This window comes from Panthera tigris, chromosome D1, assembly GCF_018350195.1.
Source record: "Panthera tigris isolate Pti1 chromosome D1, P.tigris_Pti1_mat1.1, whole genome shotgun sequence".
Taxonomy (NCBI): Eukaryota; Metazoa; Chordata; class Mammalia; order Carnivora; family Felidae; genus Panthera; species Panthera tigris.
The window spans coordinates 11,824,565-11,846,791 of NC_056669.1; the positions used below are offsets into that span (position 1 = coordinate 11,824,565).

General features: G+C 41.9%; 1 protein-coding gene across 15 annotated transcripts in view; it reads right to left on the reverse strand.

Moving 5' to 3' along the window:
• The window catches only part of USP28 (ubiquitin specific peptidase 28), a 65,264-nt gene that overhangs the window by 38,234 nt on the left and 4,803 nt on the right, over window positions 1-22,227 (reverse strand). For 11 of the 15 annotated variants that reach the window (XM_042957431.1, XM_042957434.1, XM_042957430.1 and 8 more), the window contains exons 2-3: window positions 7,494-7,571; window positions 5,879-6,014 (exon numbers count right to left, since the gene is read on the reverse strand). In XM_042957431.1, coding sequence (XP_042813365.1) covers window positions 5,879-6,014; window positions 7,494-7,571 — 214 coding nt within the window. The remainder of the gene's footprint in view (window positions 1-5,878; window positions 6,015-7,493; window positions 7,572-22,227) is intronic. The other 4 variants (XM_042957429.1, XM_042957427.1, XM_015534601.2 and 1 more) reach the window with 1 other exon arrangement.

Consider the following 22,227-nt stretch of genomic DNA (forward strand, 5'->3'; position numbering starts at 1 on the left):
GGCACTTGGGTGCCTCAGTGGATTAGGTGTCTGACTTCGGCTCAGGTCATGATCTTGCAGTTCGAGGGTTTGGGCCCAGCATCGGGCTCTGTGCTGACAGTATGGAGCCTGCTTAGGAACTTCGGTCCCCCTCTCTCTCTGCCTCTCTCTCCTCCCCCACGTGCGTGTGCACGCTCTTTCCTTCTCTCCCTCAAAAATAAACATGAAAAAAAAAAAGATGTAAATAGAGTAAAAAAGCAACTACTGAATGGGAGAAAATATTTACCAATCACATATTTGATAGAAGGGTTAATATCTAGGGGCGCCTGGGTGGCCCAGTCAGTTAAGCGTCTGACTCTTGGTTTTGGCTCAGGGTCACTGTCTGGGGTTTCATGAGTTCGAGCCTCACGTCGGGTTCTGTGCTGGTGGCATGGAGCCTGCTTGGAATTCTGTCTCTCTGCCCCACCCCCACTTGCACTGTCTCTCAAATAAATAAAGGGTTAATATCTAGAACATATAAAAAACTCCTACAACTCAAACCAAAATAACCCAATTTGAAAACAGTGAAGGACCTGAATGGATGTATCTCCGAAGATGACATACAAAGGTCCAACAAGCACATGAAAAGATGTTCAGCATCACTAATTATCAAAGAAAATGCAAACCGAAACCACACTAAGGTCTCACCTCAAACTCATCAGGATGACAAGTAAAACAAACAAACAAACAGGAAATAACAAGTGCTGGTGAAGATGTTGTGAAATTGGAAGGCTTGGTGAGACTGTAAAATGGTGCAGCAACTGCTATGGAAAACAGGATAGAGGTTCCTCAAAACAAATAAAAATGGAGCCACCACACGAGCCAGCAATCTCACTGGGGATATACATGCCAAAAGGACCGAAAGCAGGGTATCGAAGAGATAGCTGCACATCCACGTTCACAGAAGCACTATTCACAACAGCCAAGCAGTGAAAGCAACTCAAATATCCACCGACGAATAAATGGGTAAAGAAAATGCAGTGTATACATACAACAGAGTGTTATTCAGCCTTAAACAGGAAGGAAATTCTAACATAGGCTACAACGTGAACCTTGAAGGAATCATGCGAAGAGAAGTAAGCTAGCCACTGCATGATTCCACTTGAACGAGGTACTCAGAATAGTCAGAATCATAGACAGAAAGGAGAACAGTGGTTGCCAGGAGCTGAAGGGAGGAGGGAATAGGGAGTTATTGTTCAGTGCGTAGAGTTCAGTTTTGCAAGATGAAGAAGTTCTGGAGATCTGCTTCACAACGCTATGAATACATTTAATACCACCAAACCGTGTATTTAAAAATGGTTAAGATGGTAGGGGTGCCTGGGTGGCTTAGTCACTACAGCGTCTGACTTCAGTTCAGGTCATGATCTCCTGGTTTGTGGATTTGAGCCCCATGTTGGGCTCTGCACTGACAGCTCAGAACCTGGAGCCTGCTTCCGATTCTGTGTCTCCCTCTCTCTCTGCCCCTCCCCCACTCACACTCTGCCTCTCTCTCAAAAATAAACATTAAAAAATTTTTTTAAATGTGGGAATGCAAGCTGGTGCAGCCACTCTGGAAAACAGGATGGAGGTTCCTCAAAAAACTAAAAATAGAACTATCCTACAACCCAGCAACTGCACTACTAGGCATTTATCCAAGGGATACGGGTGTGCTGTTTCGAAGGGACACATGCACCCCCATGTTTATAGCAGCACCATCAACAATAGCCAAAGTACGGAAAGAGCCCAAATGTCCATCGATGGATGAATGGATAAAGAAGATGTGGTGTATATACATACAATGGTGTATTACTCGGCAATCAAAAAGAAGGAAATCTTGCCATTTGCGACTATGTAGATGGAACTGGAGGGTATTCTGCTAAGTGAAATTAGAGAAAGACAAAAATCATATGACTTCACTCATATGAGGACTTTGTTTCAGATAAACATAAGGGAAGAAAAGCAAAACTAATATAAAAACAGGGAGGGGGACAAAACATAAGAGACCCATAAATATGGAGAACAAACTGAGGGCTACTGGAGGGGTTCTGGGAGGGGGATGGGCTAAATGGGTAAGAGGCACTAAGGAATCTACTCCTGAAATCATTGTTGCACTAGATGCTAACTAATTTGGATGTCAATTTTAAAAAAATAAAATAAATTAAATAAATAAATGTTTTAATGGTTAAGATGGCAAATTTTATGTGTTCTTGACCACAACTAAAAAAAAAAAGACTTCCAACTAATAAATTATGAAGTATTGATAGAATATTACCATTTCGAAGTCTCCAATAAAGTAAAGCATCTCAGCAATAATCACCAATGAGTGCAGAAGACACTAGGTCGGGGATTTTATAATAAATAACTCAAGTGGATAATCTTCTGAACACACTAACAATTCTAACAACACAAAAAGAGGGCGATCAGATGTTGCTTGCTTCTTCAACATGACAGAACAGAAGATACATTATACACACAATACTACCTGTGACACGGTCGTGCCAGTTAAGCACCTAAGTCTACGGGAAAGACAAGGGACAAAAAACCCATTCAAAGATACTGCAAGATTTGATTTCTTTGGACCTTAAACCGCAAGTAAAAAAGAGAGAAGGGATTTATAAAGAGTATCTTAAAAGACATTTCAAACATATCTAAGGTTTTAATGCCATCTGTATCATTATTTTTGCAAACCAACTGCAAGCGTATTGTTAATGAGATGATTAAGGAAATTTCTACACTGGTCTTTGAGTGACATTAAAGAATTATTAATTTTTAATGTGTGATAATGTTGCAGCTAAGAAAACAGTCCTCTTTTAGAAAAATTAAAACAAGGAAGTTGACACAGAATTGTTACATGACCCAGTAATTCCATTCGTAGGAATGAATTAAAAACAGATCCTCAAAAGAAACAGAATGGGAAACATGAAAATCCAATATAACAGAGAGCTGATAATGCAGACCAGTGGGTAAGTAAAGTCTTGTTTTTTAATTATTTTTTTTAATGTTTATTTATTTTTGACAGAGAGAGAGAAAGAGAGAGAGAGAGAGAGAGAGAGAGAGAGAGCAAGCATGAGTGGGAAGGGGCAGAGAGAGAGGGAGACACAGAGTCCGAAGCAGGATCCAGGCTCTGAGCTGTCAGCACAGAGTCCAACGCAGGGCTCAAACTCATGGACTGCGAGATCATGACCTGAGCTGAAGTTGGATACTCAACCGACTGAGTCACCCAGGTGGCCCTAGTAAAGTCTTTTTAATAAAAGGTACCAGGACAATTGAGTAGCTGTATGGGGCCCAGTGAGTGCCAAGGAATCTAAAACTGTAACCTTACCTTATGCCTTGCCTCCTCCCCGCAAATCCACTTCAGATGAATTAAAGAATGTGAAAAGCAAAACATTACAATTCTCATATCCTAGGACTGCAGAGTATAAAAGGAGTTCTTAAACAAAAAGCACAAACCACAGGAAAAGACTGACAAATGCAACCACAATAAAATTAAGGTATTTAGCTCACACCATAGGGTAAAAACCCAAGTCACCAACAGGGAAAAGATGTCTGTAATACAAATCCAAAAAAAGTGGGTTAATATCAAATATATATAAGGTCAATATCAGTAAGATATATATCAAGCCTAAGGCTATTATCAATAAGAGAGTATCAGGAATCAATAAGAAAAAAAGCAAACAAATAGAAAAATTGAGGCAGAAAACCCAAAGAGAAATTTCACTCACAGGAAAACGTGAGTGGTCAAAAGGACAAAGTTGCTCAATCTCCTTACCAATGTAAAAAAACGCTCACTGAAAACAAGATATTTTGTAACAAAAATACGGGCAATAATTTTATAATATAACCAGTTTGAGAGCAACGGGTATCCCCAAATCCTGTTAGTGGGAGTTTAATAAATAGGTAAAAAACCTTCTGGAAAATATCATTACCTATAAAGTTGAAGATGAGAGTACCTTACTACTACCAATGACACTCCTGGGTATATGCTAACTACAGAAATTTTGCATACATGCACAAGAAACATGAATCAAACAGCTCACAGCAACCTTGTTTATAATAGCAAAAAAAAAAAAAAAAAAAAAAAAAAAAAGGAAACCACCCCAGGTCAATAAACAAATATATCACTTTCGGTATATTCAGACTATGAAAGACTACATACCAGTGAAACTAAAGGAACTACAGTTATAACCTTCAATATGAACGAGTTTCAAAAAGAAAAATCTTAACTGAAAAGAGTCACTAGTACACTGACATATACAAGAATATTCACAGCAGCACTGTTCACAGTAACTCAAAACCGCAAAAGGCCGAAATATTCATTAACACCATCTGCCCCAGCTGATGGCTCCCTCCTCCAGGAAGCCTTCTTGGCTTCCAGGGTCCCATTTTCCCAGCTCTCCTGGTATTCCTCCAACCTCCCTGGACACTGTCCACCTGCTCCAGCCTCTGAGCACTGGGAGGGTCCATGGCTTAGTCACTGAACCCGTTCCTTTTTGCACACCCCCAACCCCTCGGGAAGCTCGTCCAGTATCCCAACTTCACGGACCATTCACAGGCTCAAGTTTTCTCTCTCTGTAGCCGGATCGCTCCCCTGAGCCGCACGCACACTTGGGTCCCCCCACTGCCTTTCAGACACTGCACCTGATGTCTAGCAGGTGCCTCAAACTCAGCACCGCCCGACGATCTCTTCACCTGCCACCCAGTCTGCTGGAGCGGTAGTTACTCCAGCATTTCCGCAGCTCGGGAACAAAACCTGGAGCCCCTTCAAGTCCTCTCTCTCTCTTTCACACACCCCTTATCTCCGCTGTAAGCAAGTCCCCCTCGGCAGGGGCTCCTCACCCCTCCGCCACCACCTCCTGGCCCACACCGCCAGAACCCGCAAAGCCTCGTGACTGCCCTGGGCTCCCTGCTCCGATCCACGCTTACTACCTCACCCCACAGCTCTGTTCTCAACAGAACCATCAGAATGACCTTCAGAAAACGGAAATCAGTTGAGGTCATGCCTCTGCTCCAAACTGTCCCAACGGCTAGCCTCTAGCTAGCGGAAAAGCCAAGCGCGCAAAGGCTCAGCATGATCCGCCTCCTGGTCCGTCTACCACCTCACCTCTCACTGCCCGCCGCACTCACTAAGCTTCCGCTCTGGCCTCGAGCAACTGATGTACATCCATGTCTTAAGGCCTCGTTGACCTGCTCCCTCACCTCCTTTTCACTATCTTTAGTCTTAGCCCATTTAAAATCCAATCCCCAGTGCTCCTTTTTCCATTTCTTTTTTTTTTTTTTTAACTTTATTTATTTTGAGAGAGAGGGAGGGAGGGAAAGAGAAAAAGACAGCAGGGTAGGGGCAGAGAGAAGGAGACAGAGAATCTCAAGCAGGCTCCGTACTGACAGCACAGAGCCCGAGGTGGGGCTCGAACTCACAACCTGTGAGATCATGACCTGGGCCGGAATCAGGAGTCAGACACTCAACTGACTGAGCTACCCAGGCGCCCTTCCTTTCTCCATTTCTTTCATTCCATCCTTCACTTTTCCCTACAGTGGTTACCACGTTCTGATATGCCACATAATTTACTTACTGACTTGTGGGTTTCCCCCACAAGAAAACAAGCTGCATGAAGGCAGGGATTCTCGTTCTTCTGCTCATCTCCAGTACCTAAAAGAGTGCTTGGCACATAGTAGGTGCCCATTCAATAAGTGCAGAATGAATGAATGAATGAATGAATGAATCCATGGAATTGCTCAGAATTGTGCCTGGCACACAGTGATGGTTCAATAATTAGCAATTATTAGCATTATTCCCGCAGCGTTGATGTGACTGGTGGGCAACTCATGTACACTCATCTCTTACGTTCTGCTAGTTCAGAGCAGGACGGAGACAGGATACACCTACTTGCTAATACTTCTTTGCTAGCAGCTCTCGCCTCTGCTTCAGATGGTTCGGTAGCAACAGTGTCTTTCCCGGGCTCTTTAACTCTTTCTTCAGTGAGGAGGCTGACCGCCTGGGTGATGTCACCATTACTGGCCTAATGAAAGGGAAAACACGGACATTTCAAAAGTAAAGCATCACAGCATTTAAAATAAATAGTGAGTGAGTTTTTTTGGTTTAACTCCTGACTACCGTGGTGACATTCTGAGTAATTCAAGGCATAAGGTAGAAAGGAGAAGAGAGTATGGCGGAGGACAGCAAGGGTACTACGCTCAAAGCTTGTATCAAATGGTTGGCTCCAGGAAGGGAGCTGCCATGTTCTGATTTCCCACAACACGCAGAGAAGAATGAAATCTTGCTGGAGATTTGTTCTCACTGCTCTGGAAGTTACTGCTCCTGATTTGACAGGCTAGCAAAGGCATGATGTATCAAAAGGGGCTGACAGTTAAAACAGACATTCTAAAAGAAGTCAGCCTCTACAATAAAAATGTTAGGCAGTTACCATATTCGATAGTGGTGACCATACTTCTGTCTGTTTTTAACTTTTTATTAGGAAAACTTTCTAACATACACAACAGTAGAGGGAATGTATAATTGAACCCTATGCACCCATCACTCAGCTACAACAATTATCAAGTCATGGTCGATCTTGTTTTGCCTAACCTCTCCCAGACACTGTGAAGCAAATCCTAAGCTTTTCTTTTTAATTTTTTTTAACATTTATTTATTTTGAGAGAGAGCACACGTGAGACACAGTGAGAGAGCATGGGGGAAGGGCAGACAGAGGGGGAGAGAATCCCAAGAAGGCTCTGCGCTCGAGTCCGATGCAGGACTAGAACTCACAAACCATGACATCATGACCTGAGCCGAAATCAAGAGTTGGATGCTTAAGTGACTGAGCCATCCAGGCGCCCGACAAATCCTAAGCATCTTATCAATACATCAGAATGTATCTTTTCAAAAATATAACCCACAATGCTATTACCACACCTTAACAGTAACAAGTGTTTTGGGGTGCCTGGGTGGCTCAGTAGGTTGAGCATTCGACTTTGGCTCAGGTCATGATCTTGCGATTTGTGAGTTTGAGTCCCATGTTGGGCTCTGTGCTGACAGCTCAAAGCCTGGAGCCTGCTTCGGATTCTGTGTCTCCCTCTCTCTCTCTCTCACCCACTTACTCTGTCTCTTTCTCTCTCTCAAGATTAAATAAACATTAAAAAAAATTTTTTTTAAATAGTAACAAGTGTTTTAATATCATATAACCAGTTCAAACTTACCTGACTCAACGATTTTTGAGTTTGTTTGAGTCACAATCCATATAAAGGCTATAAAACGCAATTGGCAGATGCGTTTCTTAAATCTCTTTTGCTCTGTATGGTTCTTCCCAGTTAAGTCTCCCCCATCCTCAACATCCCCCCACCCTTATAATTCACATAGAGAGATACTGGGTGATCTGACCCGTAGAGCTTCCGTCCCTGTATGCACTTTCGTTTTGACATAAAAATAGCTCGACTTGACATAACCATGATATGGACAACTATTTTAAAGCCTGTTGACTAACAGTGGTCTTGAAACTAACCTTCAGAGCTTCATGAAGAAAGGAAGGGTCCTGAATGCCTGTGATTTCTCTTAGTTGGTTTAACAGCATTTGGCAGCTCTGTATTTGAGAAACAAAAAAAAAAAACCAGAGACAGGTCAGTCAGAAAGTAAACCTGGATACATTTCAAGAATTTAAGTACAAGCATCTTGGATAATCAGGCTTGAGACTTGCATATTTTAGTTTAAGGAACTGACAAACTCCAAGCAACACAGTATTGACTGTCAGACACATTCTAAAATGCCAAATTTATTTCTCTTGTAAAAGGTTAATCATGAAAAATGCTTTTGGCACTGGTGGGAAATAATATTAGTAAACAGTAAAACTATTAACAGTAAAACTATTAAGTACGTAAAATATTTAAATGGAGTAGTTAGCCCTCGTAGTAGCTAAAGTGCCTGAGGTTTTTCTTTCTGTGAGTAATACATAACTGGGTCATATAAGGAGCCCAGGGAATTTGCATGGATGTGAAGATGTGCTATTTTAAGCCACACTGCACATGCCATTTTTATGTGTCATTTTTCACTGACAATAAATTTCCAATCGCGTAATTACAAATGATACCACCAACGTCATGATTTAAAACTTCAGATTTGATTGCTTACAAAGCAGAGACAGAACCAACATTTTCTGAATTGTAAATAAAATTCCAGAGGGAATAAACTGTGGAAGCCTTTGTCTTCATTAATGAGAATCATGGAAAAACCTATCTTGTTAACTTCCAGCTACCACAAGATCAGTTTCTAACTCCTTTACAGCCTTCAAGTCTTCATTGGAACACTTTACCCTGTTTTGCACAAAGACAAAAGTTAACACAAAACACCTATTTTTCACAAGCAAGCTCGCTCTAAAGAACTGGCTCGCCCAATTCTTTTAGATAGATTACTGAAAACGAAATAGTTCAAATTTAATTCAGCGAAAAGAAATCAAATTTATACCATGCCTAAGGTTGTTTTGATATTAAGCCCCAATTCAATATCTGATGCTCCCCATCAACTATCTTTCAGTTAGTAATATGTCTCCAAGAGGCAGTCTACACTCACTGTCAGCTGTAACAGAAATAGTATCCTATGTTTTTCAACAGCTGAGGGCCCAACGCAACACTTAAATATCACACAACTAGAAATAACTAACTGAAACAGACTTGCACAAGTGCTCAGAAAAGCATCAACAGTCTTTCTGCTCTGGTCATGGGCCACAGTCATAGGATAGAAATGGAACCCGATGCTGCTGAGACCAGCAGTCTTGGAGGCTATGAGTCTTGTCAAAGGTAGTCACTGCCTGTATACTGGGACAGTGCTATCAGACTAAAAGGTGTCTGGATTTAGCCTTGGCAAATGCTAGCATAGGGCTTTTAGAAAAATAAAGTGTTAAAAAGTTTTTTTCCCCAAACTAATTCTTTTTTTTCTTTAATAATTTTTTTAAGTTTATTTATTTTGAGAGAGACAGTGGGGGAGGGGCAGAGAGACAGAAGGAGAGAGAGGATCCCAAGCAGGCTCTGCACTGCCAGCAGGGCCCGATGTGAGGCTCGATCTTGCAAACTGTGAGATTGTGACCTGAGCCGAAATTGAGAGTTGGACACTCAACCAAGTGAGCCACCAAGGCACCCCTCAAAATAATTCTAATTCCATTTTATTTTATGTGTAAAAGTGTGTGAATCTATACATCTCAATCATACACAATTTTCTAAGAAATCAAAATCAATACGCCTCAAAAAGGGTAGAATAATACAGAACTTCATCAAGTTATGACGGAGTTACATGCCAGTAAAGCTATCGTTAGTTGAAAATATCGTTAAGTGGAAAATGCATTTAATAGACCTAACCTCCCCAACATCACAGCTTAGCCTAAGCCCACCTCAGATGTGCTCAGAACACTTACATGGGCCTACAGTGGGGAAAAAAAATCATCCAACACAAAACCTATTTTCTTTTTTTTTTCTTTTTTTTTAAAATTTTAACGTTTATTTATTTTTGAGACAGAGAGAGACAGAGCATGAATGTGGGGAGAGTCAGAGAGAGAGGGAGACACAGAATCGGAAGCAGGCTCCAGGCTACAAGCCGTCAGCACAGAGCCTGATGCGGGGCTCGAACTCATGAACCACGAGTTCATGACCTGAGCCGAAGTCGGACACTTAACCGACTGAGCCACCCAGGCGCCCCAAAACCTATTTTATAATAAAGCGATGAATATCTCACGCAGTGTATTGAATGCTGTACAGAAAGTGAAAACCAGAATGGTTGTAAATGTATCGGTTGATGACCCCCCAAGGTAGCGCGGCTGACTGCCCCTGGGCCAGCATCACCAGAGAGGAGCATATCGCATAGTGCCGGCTTGAGGAAAAGATCGAAATTCCAAATTCAAGGTATGGTTCCTACTGGATGCATGCCACACTTACACCAATGTAAAGTTGAACCCTCATACGTCTGTAATTGGGAGGGGGAAACGAGTGGCGGTTATCCCTAAACTGGAACTAACAAGGTAGCAATGGGATTGATAATCACATCTTCACCTCCAATCACCCTGTGTACCAACTGACACTTTGGATTCCCAGAAAATCATGCCAGTCAGAAATAGTAGTTAAATGTACGCTGCTGACTGTCAGAAAGGCAATGCTATACATGCTCCGTATGTATTAACTAATTTCAGTTTCACCCTCCTAAGAAAGCTGTGACAGGTATTATGCCGCTGTGACAGAGAACAAGCACAGGGAGGTCCCTGCACCAACACAAGGTTACTAGTAGGAAGGGCTGCTGTGAGATCTGACCCCGGGCTGCCCTGCCACGGGAGTCTGCACCCTACGCCAGGCTGTATCTGAGAAGACAAGGGCAACAGGCAAGAATACCTATTTCAGGGGTGCCTGGGTGGCTCAGTTGGTTGAGCATCCGACTTGGGCTCAGGTCATGATCTCACTGTTCACAGGTTCAAGCCCCGTGTCAGGCCCTGTGCTGACAGCTCAGAGCCTGGAGCCTGCTTCCGATTCTGTGTCTCCCTCTCTCTCTGCCCCTCCCCTGCTTGTGCTCTCTCTCTCTCTCTCTCTCTCTCTCAAAAATGAATAAACATTAAAAAAAAAAAAAAGTACGTATTTAATGCAAACCAATGCAGATAACGAATTCTTGTATTTTGACCTTAGTCTTGCATCTTTGGGAGTTTTCTATCACTATTTTGCCTGCCTTACAAAACCACACCTTTGACTACTTAGACAATCAGTTCTAAAACAGGAAAGTACTGTGTCAGAGGTAAACACTACTTTTGACTGAATCTGAACAGCACACTTACTTTATGCACCACAAAGGAGAAAAAACAGTTGCCACTTAAACCAGGACACAATGCCTTCATGACAGTCCCAGGAGACACGTGAATTGGTCACGCCAGCTTCCTGCAGCCCTAAAATTTCTTATTTATTTCGAGAAATACAGCCATTTCCCCCGCTTCCCCAGGTGCATTGCCTGGCATGGGACAAGCAATTCTTTTGCATGTTTCTCAGCAACAAAACTTAATATACCTAGGGTGGCTTCCTTTCTTAGGTCCCATAAAACACTCGATTGTACCTTTGCAAGAAAATTTGAAACTGCGATCATCCCTCCAGGGACAAATATTTTGCCTCCCATAAAATCATCTGCTGTTCTGTTTCTATGCCTTTCGTCATCCAGTTTTCTTTTTTCATTTAAATGCCAAATCACAGTGTGATCTTTTAATTTTTTTAATGTTTATTTATTTTGGAGAGACAGACAGAGACAGAGCACGAAAAGAGGAGGGGCAGAGAGACAGGGAGACACAGAATCCGAAGCAGGCTCCAGGCTCTGAGCTGTCAGCACGGAGCCCGATGTGGGGCTCAAACCTGTGAACTGTGAGATCATGACCAGAGCCAAAGTTGGACACTTAACCAACTGAGCCACACAGGTGCCCCACACTGTGATCTTTTAAACTGAAAAGTTAACTAACTAAACTAAAAATTCAACTAACCAACAGCACATACACTCAACCGCCAGGACAGTAGGAACAGCTCTGACCAAGCACAAACGTGTGAAAATAGTCTAAGTACCTCCTACCTGCTACTCGCAGACAGACAATGTAAGGAACATCTCAACTTCAGAGATCTCAGAATGCCAAATAAATGTGAATCAGTGAAATATGGCACTCAAGTATTAAATAATTCACCAATCGTCATATTTAGCCATGGATTAAAGCCCCACTCCCCTTTCTCCACTTTGTAAGATAAGCAGTGGACACTAATACATCTAGAATAACACACACACGAAAGGAAAATAAACTCTGAGTCCCCCCTTTTTAAAAGCTACTGGTCGGTTAAGCGTCTGACTCTGGATTTCAGCTCAGGTCATGATCTCAGGGTTGGTGAGTTCAAGCCCCGGGTCAGGCTCTGTGCTGTCAGTGCAGAAAAAAGTTTCTGGACACAGATGACAACTATGTAAAATCATTTTGTACAACTCCAGGAACAATACACTACATGTTACTTCAAATCCAAACTCCTGATTTTGTTTCTCAAAGGCCGTTATCTGCTTCTACCTTTAACCTGCCCATCATTTTCTCCTACTCAGTCCTTACCTCACAAATGCATCCTCTCTCATGCCTTCTAGTGTTAAACTTCTGTTATCTCCAGGAATGCCCAATTCCATAGTCCAGGGCTATATTCATCCCTTTTTTTTTTTTTTTAAGTTTATTTATTTTTGAGAGAGAAAAAGGAAGAATGAGCATGGGAGGGGCAGAGAGAGGGGGAGAGAGAGAGAATCCCAAGCAGGCTCCATGCGGTCAGCACTGATCCCAACGCAGGGCTCAATCCCATGAACCACGAGATCATGGCTTGAGCCAAAGCTGGATGCTTAACCAACTGAGCTACCCAGGCGCCCCAAGGGATAGATTCATCTCACTTCCTCCTTAAAGTCATTCCCAAGAACTCTGGTCCACACTATTCTCTACCTTTCGAATCCCCCATATTGCGGGAACAAATGAGCTTGTGAATGAAAGGGACTAAACGGTCTTTACCCGGTATTTCTCATCATGTGGTTCTCTAACTGTTTTCAAGGGGAAATTCCTGCCTCCATAAAGGCAAGAATCATACAACATAATACCTAATTTGAACCATGCAAAGGACTGTGCTGGTAACAGTTGAGACTATCATGTCAACATCTTCTTTGTGCCCAGAACCTTAGGTGCCTCACACACACGTCATCCTTGTAACAACCCTAAAAGGTAGGAATCGTTATCTTCGTTGTGCATAGTGTAAACTATGGTTTACAAAATCCATTTTGTCATCAAATGTCTTGAATTAAAAAGGCCAATCAGAGATAACTATTACGAACCTGAATAACAAATTTTACAAGGATTAAGCCGTGCTCCTGACATACACAAATAACGGCAATATGACTCAGTCTCGGGACTGTTTAGCTAAACCTATGTAATTAGTTAAACAAAGCCCAAATCCTAGGAAGTGTGCTACGTTTCAGGTATTAGTTTAACAGTAACAGACACACTACGCTCATTAGGATCCTACTGTATTAGTAACTCCCAGCTTTTCCGGGCACTCCTCAAGAAGCTGATTTAAATATTAACTTCACCATAACTACGAGGCAATATACACAGCCCACACCCAACGGGAGACAAGACAAAGCTTGTGCTCCAGTCATAATGAAGTCAAATAACTGGCAAGAGCCAACAGGTTTGCATTTCCTTAGCTAAATCCACATTGTTTTCATTAAACAAAAAGTACTCTCTTTTCTTGCCCAGAGGCAGTGAATAAAGACAGGGACACACAAATCTCTAGAAAGAAGAAACTCAAGCTTTCTGACCTCGGCCACTCAGTGATTTTGGTGCAATCCAGTCCACTTCTCAGAACTGATGTTTTCTTAAAGCAAAGACAATAATTCATCCCACAATAAGCGATGAAAAGGACTATTCACATAATAAACCCTAACACCTCTAATCCTACTGCAGCTAAATTTGAACTCTCTTTGATCAGATGAGGCAAATTTGTGAAATTAATACTTAAGAGTTTTATCTTTAAAACACCCACTTTAGGAGCACCTGGGTGGCTCAGTCATTTGGGCGTGTGACTTCGGCTCAGGTCACGATCTCACTGTCTGTGGAGTTCAAGCCCCGCGTCTGGCTCTGTGCTGACAGCTCAGAGCCTGGAGCCTGCTTGGGAATCTGTGTCTCCCTCTCTCTCTGCCCCTCCCCTGTCCACGCTCTGTCTCTCTCTGTCTCTCAAAAATAAATATTCTGAAAATTTTTTTGTTTTAATAAAATAAAACACGCAGTTTAGCATGGTGATGAGGAGCTTTCTAAATTATTCCATTCCTTCATACAGGAATGCTATTGTCATTCAGACATACACGTTTCCTAATCTCAATTGTCTATTCTTCCAAAGACATTTCTAAATTTGAAGCTAAGTGAATAACTGATAAATGTTCTCTTACTCCAAAAAACTACCAAAGTTCTTTGTAAGTATGCCTAATGAAGTCCTCTTCAAAATTAAAGATCTGCTTTTCCAATTTTAAAATGTAACTTAAGGGGCACCTGCGTGGCTCAGTCCAACTCTTGATTTGAGCTCAGGTCATGATCACAGGGTTCTGGAGTTCAAGACCTACACGGGGCTCTGCCTGGGTGGTTCAGAGCTTGCTTGGGATTCTCTCTCTCCCTCTCTCTACCCCTCCCCCACTCGCACTGTGTCTGTCTCCCTCTCTCTCTCTGAAAATAAATAGACTTTAAAATTTTTTTTTACATTTATTTATTTTTGAGAGACAAAGTGAGACAAAGCGAGAGTGGAGGAGGGACAGAGAGGGAGACACAGAATCTGACGCAAACTCCAGGCTCTGAGCTATCGGCACAGAGCCCGATATGAGGCTTGAACCCACAAACCATGAGATCATGACCTGAGCTGGAGTCAGATGTTCAACCGACTGAGCCACCCAGGTGCCCCTCAAAATAAATAAACCTTAAAAATAAAAATAAATAAAATGAAACTTAAGTACCCAAGGAAAGCAAAAGTATAGCTGTAGGAATCAAAGAAAATATTTAGCAGCAACTCCAGAAATCCAGTCTGGACATCAGGGTCTTAGATGCATCCAGAGTCGGCCACTGACCCTCCATATTCCACAAAACAAGGACCTGGCCACAAAAGCCCTGGTGCCTTCTCAGTTCTTCCAGCAACAAGTCCACGTTTATTCCAACAACCCCTATTTACTCATAACATGTCATGAGGATAAGACTCTCTATCCTTTTTAGTGAACAAAACTAAACTCCCTGAAAGAGGCTACTTCACAACTTACTTCAATGACGCATCAAGTAGGTACGTGATGAAAAGGACGGTTTCAGTTCATCCACTGGCCCATGGTTTTTAAAAAGCATTAAAAGCTTTTAAAATGTAGCCACTCTCGTGTGGCACAGAAGGGGGTTTAAACTCGAATTAAAAACCAGGAAGGAACTAACCATTATTCACTTTTCAATTTTTTTCACCTCTTTTTTTTCAAATGCGCAGAGAAATTCCAACAGTAGAAAAGGATACACAGCGAAAAGGAATTTCTCCCTTCTTTCCATCTCAGTCCCATTTCCCAGGAGTAACCACCATTATCTTTCCAGATAATGGTATCTTTCCAGAAATGGCCAATGCACATGAATATATGTTTTCAACTGGATGTCACGTCCTGCAACTTTCTTCTTTCATACTGTAGAACACATTAAGACAAGGGTTTTTCATTTCTCTGAATACGTGCCCCAATCAAGTACAAGAAATGAGGCCGGGAAACTGTTCCAATAAGGACATACAGAATGCATCTTCCCAAATTAAAGAAAATGCCATATTTAGTAATATATTGCTAAGGTCAATGGGGGAAACCAGGAAGGTAAGGGCAAAGATAGAAGAAATCAAATCCACATGCTTCCAGTTTTAGAAATCTAACAGTGAAACTCGAAGTTATTATTAGGAGGGACTCTGTGTGCAGTTTCTATTTGCGATAAGCAATGGGGACTTGAGAGGTGGTGTGGGACTGGATTAGGAAAGGTTCTCAATGTCAGCATGAGGTTGGACTTGATCTGATGAACAATGGAAAACAGGTCCCTTGGCAGGGAAAAAATAGGAAGGAAAATAAAGGTGCTTTAAGGAGGGTAATCTAGCACAGGTGAACAGCTATTTCAAGGCGAAATGAGACTACGGAAAGAAAGCTACCGATAAAAACAGGTGTGACTGGACAGGGAGGATGCAGGTAGGAGAACGGAGAAGGTGGGATACACAGTGAACAGCTCAAAGAATGGACAAACGGAGTTTAGTCAAATATTTGAAACTGGACGCCTGAGAGAATCCCGCTGACCATTACAGAAAAGGAGACTAGTGAGAAACCCAACCAATGTAATATACCACACTGACAGAACAAGGGGGAGAAAACACACGGTTCTCTTGACTGATGTTGAAAAAGCATTTGACAAAATTCATCACCTCTTCATGATAAAAACAATCAGAAAACTAGGAATGGAAGGGAATTCCCTCAACATGATAAAAAGGGCCTTTATTAAAAAGCAAAAACAAAAACTCACAGCTAATATCATACTCAGTAGTCACAGACTAGAAAGCCATCCCGAAATCAGGAATAAGACAAGGATGCCCACTTTCAACAATGCTATTCAACATCATATTGAAAGTTCTGGCCAGAGCAATTAGGCAAGTAAAAGAAAAGGCATCCAAACTGGAAAGGATCTGCCTCTGTTCACAGATGACAGGATACATAAAACCCCAAAGGAGCTACATCTGCTTGTTTGCTGACTTACAATTCAGCAAAGTTGCTACAAGATCAACACGCAAAAATCAACTGTTTCTGTAGAGCAGCAATGAACAATATGAAAAAGAAATTAAAAAAACAATTCCAGGGGCACCTGGGTGGCTCAGTCCGTTGAGGGTCTGACTTCAGCTCAGGTCATGATCTCACGGTTCGTTGAGTTCAAGCCCTGTGTCGGGCTCGCTGCTGTCAGCCCACTTGCTTCAGATCCTCTGTTCCCTTGCTCTCTGCCCCTCCCCCGCTTGCACTCCTCCAAAAATAAATAAATAAACGCACACATATATATTTTAATCCCATTTATAATATCCAAAAAAGTAAAATACCTAGGAACAAATTTAGCCAAACAGGTGATAGACTTGTACTCTGAAAAGTATAAAACATTGTAAAAAAAAAAAAAAGAAGAAAGTTAAAGAAAACGTAAATGAATGGAAAGATATTCAGGTTGATGCATTGTAAGACTGGATTAGTCACGGTTCTCCAGAGAAAGAAACAAACAACAGGGCGTGTGCGTGCGCGCGCGCGTGTGTGTGTGTAAATGAACACTGCTTTCCTAGTTTCCTGTTGGGGAGATGGGTGGGTGAGAAGTAATTTATTATAAGGAATTGGCGCTTGCAATCATGGAGGCTGATAAGTCCCCAGATCTTCAGTTGGCAAGTTGCACATCCAGAAGAGCTGGAGATGTAGTTCCAGTCTCAGGTGGAAAGCCAGAGAACCAGGAGAGCTGACAATGTAAGTTCCAGTCTGAGGGCAGGAGACCAAAGGCCCAGCTGAACAGTCAGGTAGGTGACCTTCCCTCTTACTCAGCCTTATTTGTTCTATCCAGGTTTTCAATTGATTGGATGAGGCCCACAGACATCAGGGAGAGCAATCTGCTTTACTCCCTCTACAACTCAAATGTTAATCTTATTCAGAAGCACCCTCACAGACATACAATTGACCAAATGTCTGGGCACCTCATTCTCCAGGCAGGCTGACATACAAAATAAACCATCTCAAAAGACTTCATATTGTTAAGATGGCAATATTATGCAAAGTGACCTGCAAATTCAATGCAATCTCTGTCCAAATTCCAACGGCCATTTTTGCAGAAACAGAAAAGTGGAGCCTCAAATTCATAAGGAATTTCAATGGGCCCTGAAGAGCCAAAACAATATTGAAAAAACCAAACAAAACAAAGTTGGAGGACTCACACTTCTGGACTTCAAAAGCTATTAAAAAGCTACAGGAATCATGCCAGTGTAATATGGCAAAGGACTGACATACAGATCAGTGAATTAGACTTGGGAATTTAGACTTGGGAATAGACTTGGGAATTGACCATACATCTATGGTCAATTAATCTCTGACAAAGGTGCCAAGACCATTCGATGGGGAATAATTAGTCTCTTCAAAAACTGATGCTGTCACAAGTACACATTCGCATGCAAAAGAATCAAGTTGGACCCCTACCTCCACCATAAACTAACTCAAAATGGATAAGTAACCTAAATATGAGCGCTAAAATGACAAAACTCTTAAAATATAGAAGTAAATCTTCATGATCTTGGATTTGGCAATGGATTAGATACGGCACCAAAAGCATAAGCAACAACAAAAAAAAAAAAAAAAAAGGAGGTAAACAAGACTTCACCAAAATTAAAAACTTTTGTGCATCAAAAAACATTATCAAGAAAATGAAATGACAACCTCCAGGAGGAGAGAAAACATTTCCAAATCATAAATCTGGTAAAAGTCTAGTATCCAGATATATTACAACTCTTATAATTCAAACAACCAAACACAAACAAATGCAATTCGAAAAATGGGCAAAGGACTTGAACAGACATTTCTCCAAAGAAACTACATAAATGGCCAATAAGCACATGAAAAGAGGGTCAACAGTAGCCATCAGGAAAATGCAAATCAAAATTATAATGAGTTACCACTTCACACACATGAGGATGGCTCTTATACAACAAAACAAAGGAAAAACGGAAAATAAATGTTTGGAGAGGATGGAGGTGGAGAAATTAAAACCCTTGTGCACTGCTGGGGGTGGAGGGACATAAAATGTCGCATCTGCTATGGAAAACAGTTTGGCAGTTCCCCAAAAGACTCAAGACAGAATTGCCATATGACCCAGCAATTCTACTTGGAGGAATATATCTAAAAGAATCAGAAACAGGTACTCAAAAATGTTTGCACATGAATGTTCACAGTAGCTCTATTCATAAAAGCCAAAAGGGAGATACAACTCAATTGTCCACCAATGGAAAAATGGATAAAATGTAGTAGATTCACAGAGTGGAATACTACCCAGTCATTAAAATGAATGAAGCACAGACAGATACAAGCTACAATGTGGCTGAAACATGAGAATGTTATACTAAGTAAAAGAAGCCAGACACAAAAGGTCCCATATTGTAGGATTCCATTTATATGGAATATCCAAAATAAGTAAATGGAGAGACAGAAAGCAGATCCGTGTTGCCAGGGGCCCGAGCGAAGGAAGGACTAGGGAGTAACTGCTTAGTGGATACGGGCTTTCTCTTGTGGTTTTCAAAATGGTTTTAGAACTACACGAAGGTGGTGGCTGCACAATATTCGTGAATACATATACTAAAGGTCACTGATTTTGGCTCAGGTCATGCTCTCACAGTTGTGAGATCAAGCCCCGCGTCGGAGTCTGCCCTGAACATGGAGCCTGCTTAGGACTCTCTCCATCTCTCTCCTTCTGTCCCTTCTCCCACTTGTGCATATGCGTGCGTTCTCTCTCTCAAAATAAATTTAAAAGAGTTAATTTTATATTATGTGAATTTCACCTCAATTGAATAAAATCAAGAAAGATTTGTGCTCACACATATACACACACAAAAAAGAAAAAGGACAGCAGGAAAGTAGTAACTTGGACAAGAGTACTAGAGAAAGCAAATATTGCTTTCGGATGATTCAAGTTTAAAATGACCATCAGCAGGTGCCTGGGTGGCTCAGTGAGTTAAGCGTCTGACTTCAACTCAGGTCATGATCTCATAGTTTGTGAGTTCGAGGCTCACACCGGGCTCTCTACTGTCAGCAGAGTCCGCTTTAGATCCTCTCTGCCCCTCCCCTGCTTGTTCTGTCTCTCTCTCAAAATAAATAAATAAAATGACTACCAAGCTATCATGTGGCATGCTGCCAGCACCTACTGACGCAGATCTTTAAATGAGCTTTGAATGTCTGGTATTTTGACCTCCCTTTTTATGTAGAAAGCCTAGACAGTGGGAATAGTGCTACACGGTCCAGATTCCACCACATATTAGCCTCTGGGTAAATCTCAACTTCCCAGGCCATCAATTTCCACATCTGGAAAAAAACGTACCATGAGCTTTGATGGCACTGATGTGACCACCAAATGAAGTAATGCGTACAGGATGTGTTAGTACAACGAGAAAACGAAGAAGAAAACAGAAATGGAAAATATTGTGGCCTACCTGCCCAATGAAACTCATCCAGAGGTTGGGAGAAACGACCTATGCTTTGGTTTTGGTTTGATCGCTTTGCACCGCTTTGCAAATTCTACTTCCTCCTCACACTGAATTTTACTTCGTAAGGTTGCTCTATGGGTTCGATGAGAATACGCCCTAACGTACTTCATACATTACCAAGTGGTAGTTGAAAAGTTTGGTTTGAGAAAGGCATGTGTTCCAGGCAGAAAGCTGGATGGCTTGAGGTCCCAACTCTGCCAGTTAGAATTTAATCCCGGGTAAGCCACATTTCCCATCTGCAGCATGGAGCCAAACAGGCTTTGGTTTAAAATCTCATATTGGGCCTTTCTAAGCTCTATTAAGATCTGAGTATGACTGTCCTCTCCTGTAATAAGACATAATAATCATAGCTTGCAGAGTATGTACAAAAAAGTGCTCAGGGCCGAAAATGGCATAAGGCAGATGCTATTATGACAAGCACATATTCCCATGCCTCATGCACCTGTGGCGAAAGTGGCTATGCAGCAAATGGTCATAGCCAAGGATGCTGATATGCAAGAATTGTTGAACTAGCATTTGCAAATAGGGGAGTAGAAGTCATTTGCAAGTCAGGATTACAAATGCAGATCTGGAAGAAGTTCATAAAAGGAAAGTAACAACCAAGAAAGCTAACAGGTTAGCCCCTAAAAGAGAAGAAAGAGAAGAAGAACCAGAGTGATACAGGTCCAAAATGTTCAAGAGAGAGTGTTCCGGAAGTAAAGCAGCTGGAGCACTGAGGGTACGAACCAGTCACTGAACTGAAGCCTGAGGTCAGGGTTCTGACTTAGACAATGAGATCAATAGTAAATTAACTCTTGAGACCGGTTACTGTATTTGGGGTTTGTTTTTTTTTGTTTTTTAAATTGTTTTAATGTTTATTTATTTTTGAGAGAGAGAGAGAGAAAATGAGAATGAGTGGGGGAGGGGCAGAGAGAGAGGGAGACACAGAATCCAAAGCAGGCTCTAGGCTCTGAGCTGTCCTGTCTGCACAGAGCCTGATGCAGGGCTTGAACTCACGAACCATGAGATCATGCCCATGAGATCATACCTGAGCCGAAGTCGGACACTCAACTGACTGAGCCACCCAGGCACCCCGGCCCATTACTGCATTTGTAAGATGAAGAAGGCTGTACATATTACATAAATTCAAACATCTTTTCTAGGCCTCATTTTCCTAAGAAAGTTGTAAAACGATGTAGCCAGTTCAGAAGTGGGGGTAAACTACAATACTTTAGTCTGTGATAAGACTGTGGCAAATGATTCAAAAAATACACACTGGAAGTTTTTAGGAAAAAAGAAAAAAAAAACCCAGAAATGATAATAAGTAGCAATAAAGATAATTGCCAAAATAAATAGCAACCAAAAAGTGGCAATGAGGAATCATCACACATAAAAGCATGAGAAGGGGATTCGAGCTGGTACTTGAATAACCAAAGCAGAATGGCAAAAAGAATTACTTCTGTAAAGCCACGGATTTCACGAAAAGGTGGTTAGTCACCGGTCACCTGCGAGTGATCCATTTCATTCCCAAGCGACAAACAGTAAAAGCCTCCTATCGCTTCCTATCTGGGTTCTTGCTGCTGCTCTGGTGCAGGCTGTGAACCAATTTGCCTTGGTCTGGGGGCTGTGCCTCCAACTGCCAAGAGCTAGTCTTGCCCACAGGGTCGGGTGGGGGAGCGTTTTCCAAGTTTTCCACAGTGAATTGGAATTACAAATGTAATTGAGAAAATGCTCTAGAGAAGAAACAGGTGGATTTAGAAACTCGGTTCAAAAAGTAAACAAAAGGAAGGTGCTGAACAAGGCAAACACTGGACAGGGCAGAAGGCAATTCTGTTGCTATTTTGTTGGAGGACTGGGGACACCTGTACATAACTGAATGGACAATGGGAATTCTGGAGCATCTGGGTGGCTCAGTCGGTTAAGCGTCCAACTTGTGCTTTCGGCTCAGGTCATGATCTCATGGCTCATGGGATCGAGCCTGCTTGGGATTCTCTCTCTCCTGATCTCTCTCAAAAATAAATGAATAAACTTAACAGAACAAGAAGAAAATGAAAGAAAAGAAAGTGGGAATTCTGCGCAGTCGGGCAGAGCTTCTCAAAGTTATCACTCAGGGATGTTGTCAAAAGGCAAACTGTGATTCAACAGGTCTAGGGTGGAGGCCTCAACAGGGGTATGTTGATTTGTGGAGACTGTTGATTTCCTTGGTATAAACACTTCCACCATGAGAACTTCAAGCTACCACCATGAGGTCACTGAACACAGAGTTGGGAAGAGACACACACTTTCAGCTGGAGAGGCAGTACAAGCTGGCTCTAACACACCCAAATCTCTACATTTCCAAGGCACTCCTAGATGATTCAGATGCTGCTGGTCCACAGACCATATTTTCAGTCTCAAGATTATAGAAGACAGTGAAGCTATCTGGGGCTTAGGCTTGAGGCAAGGAAA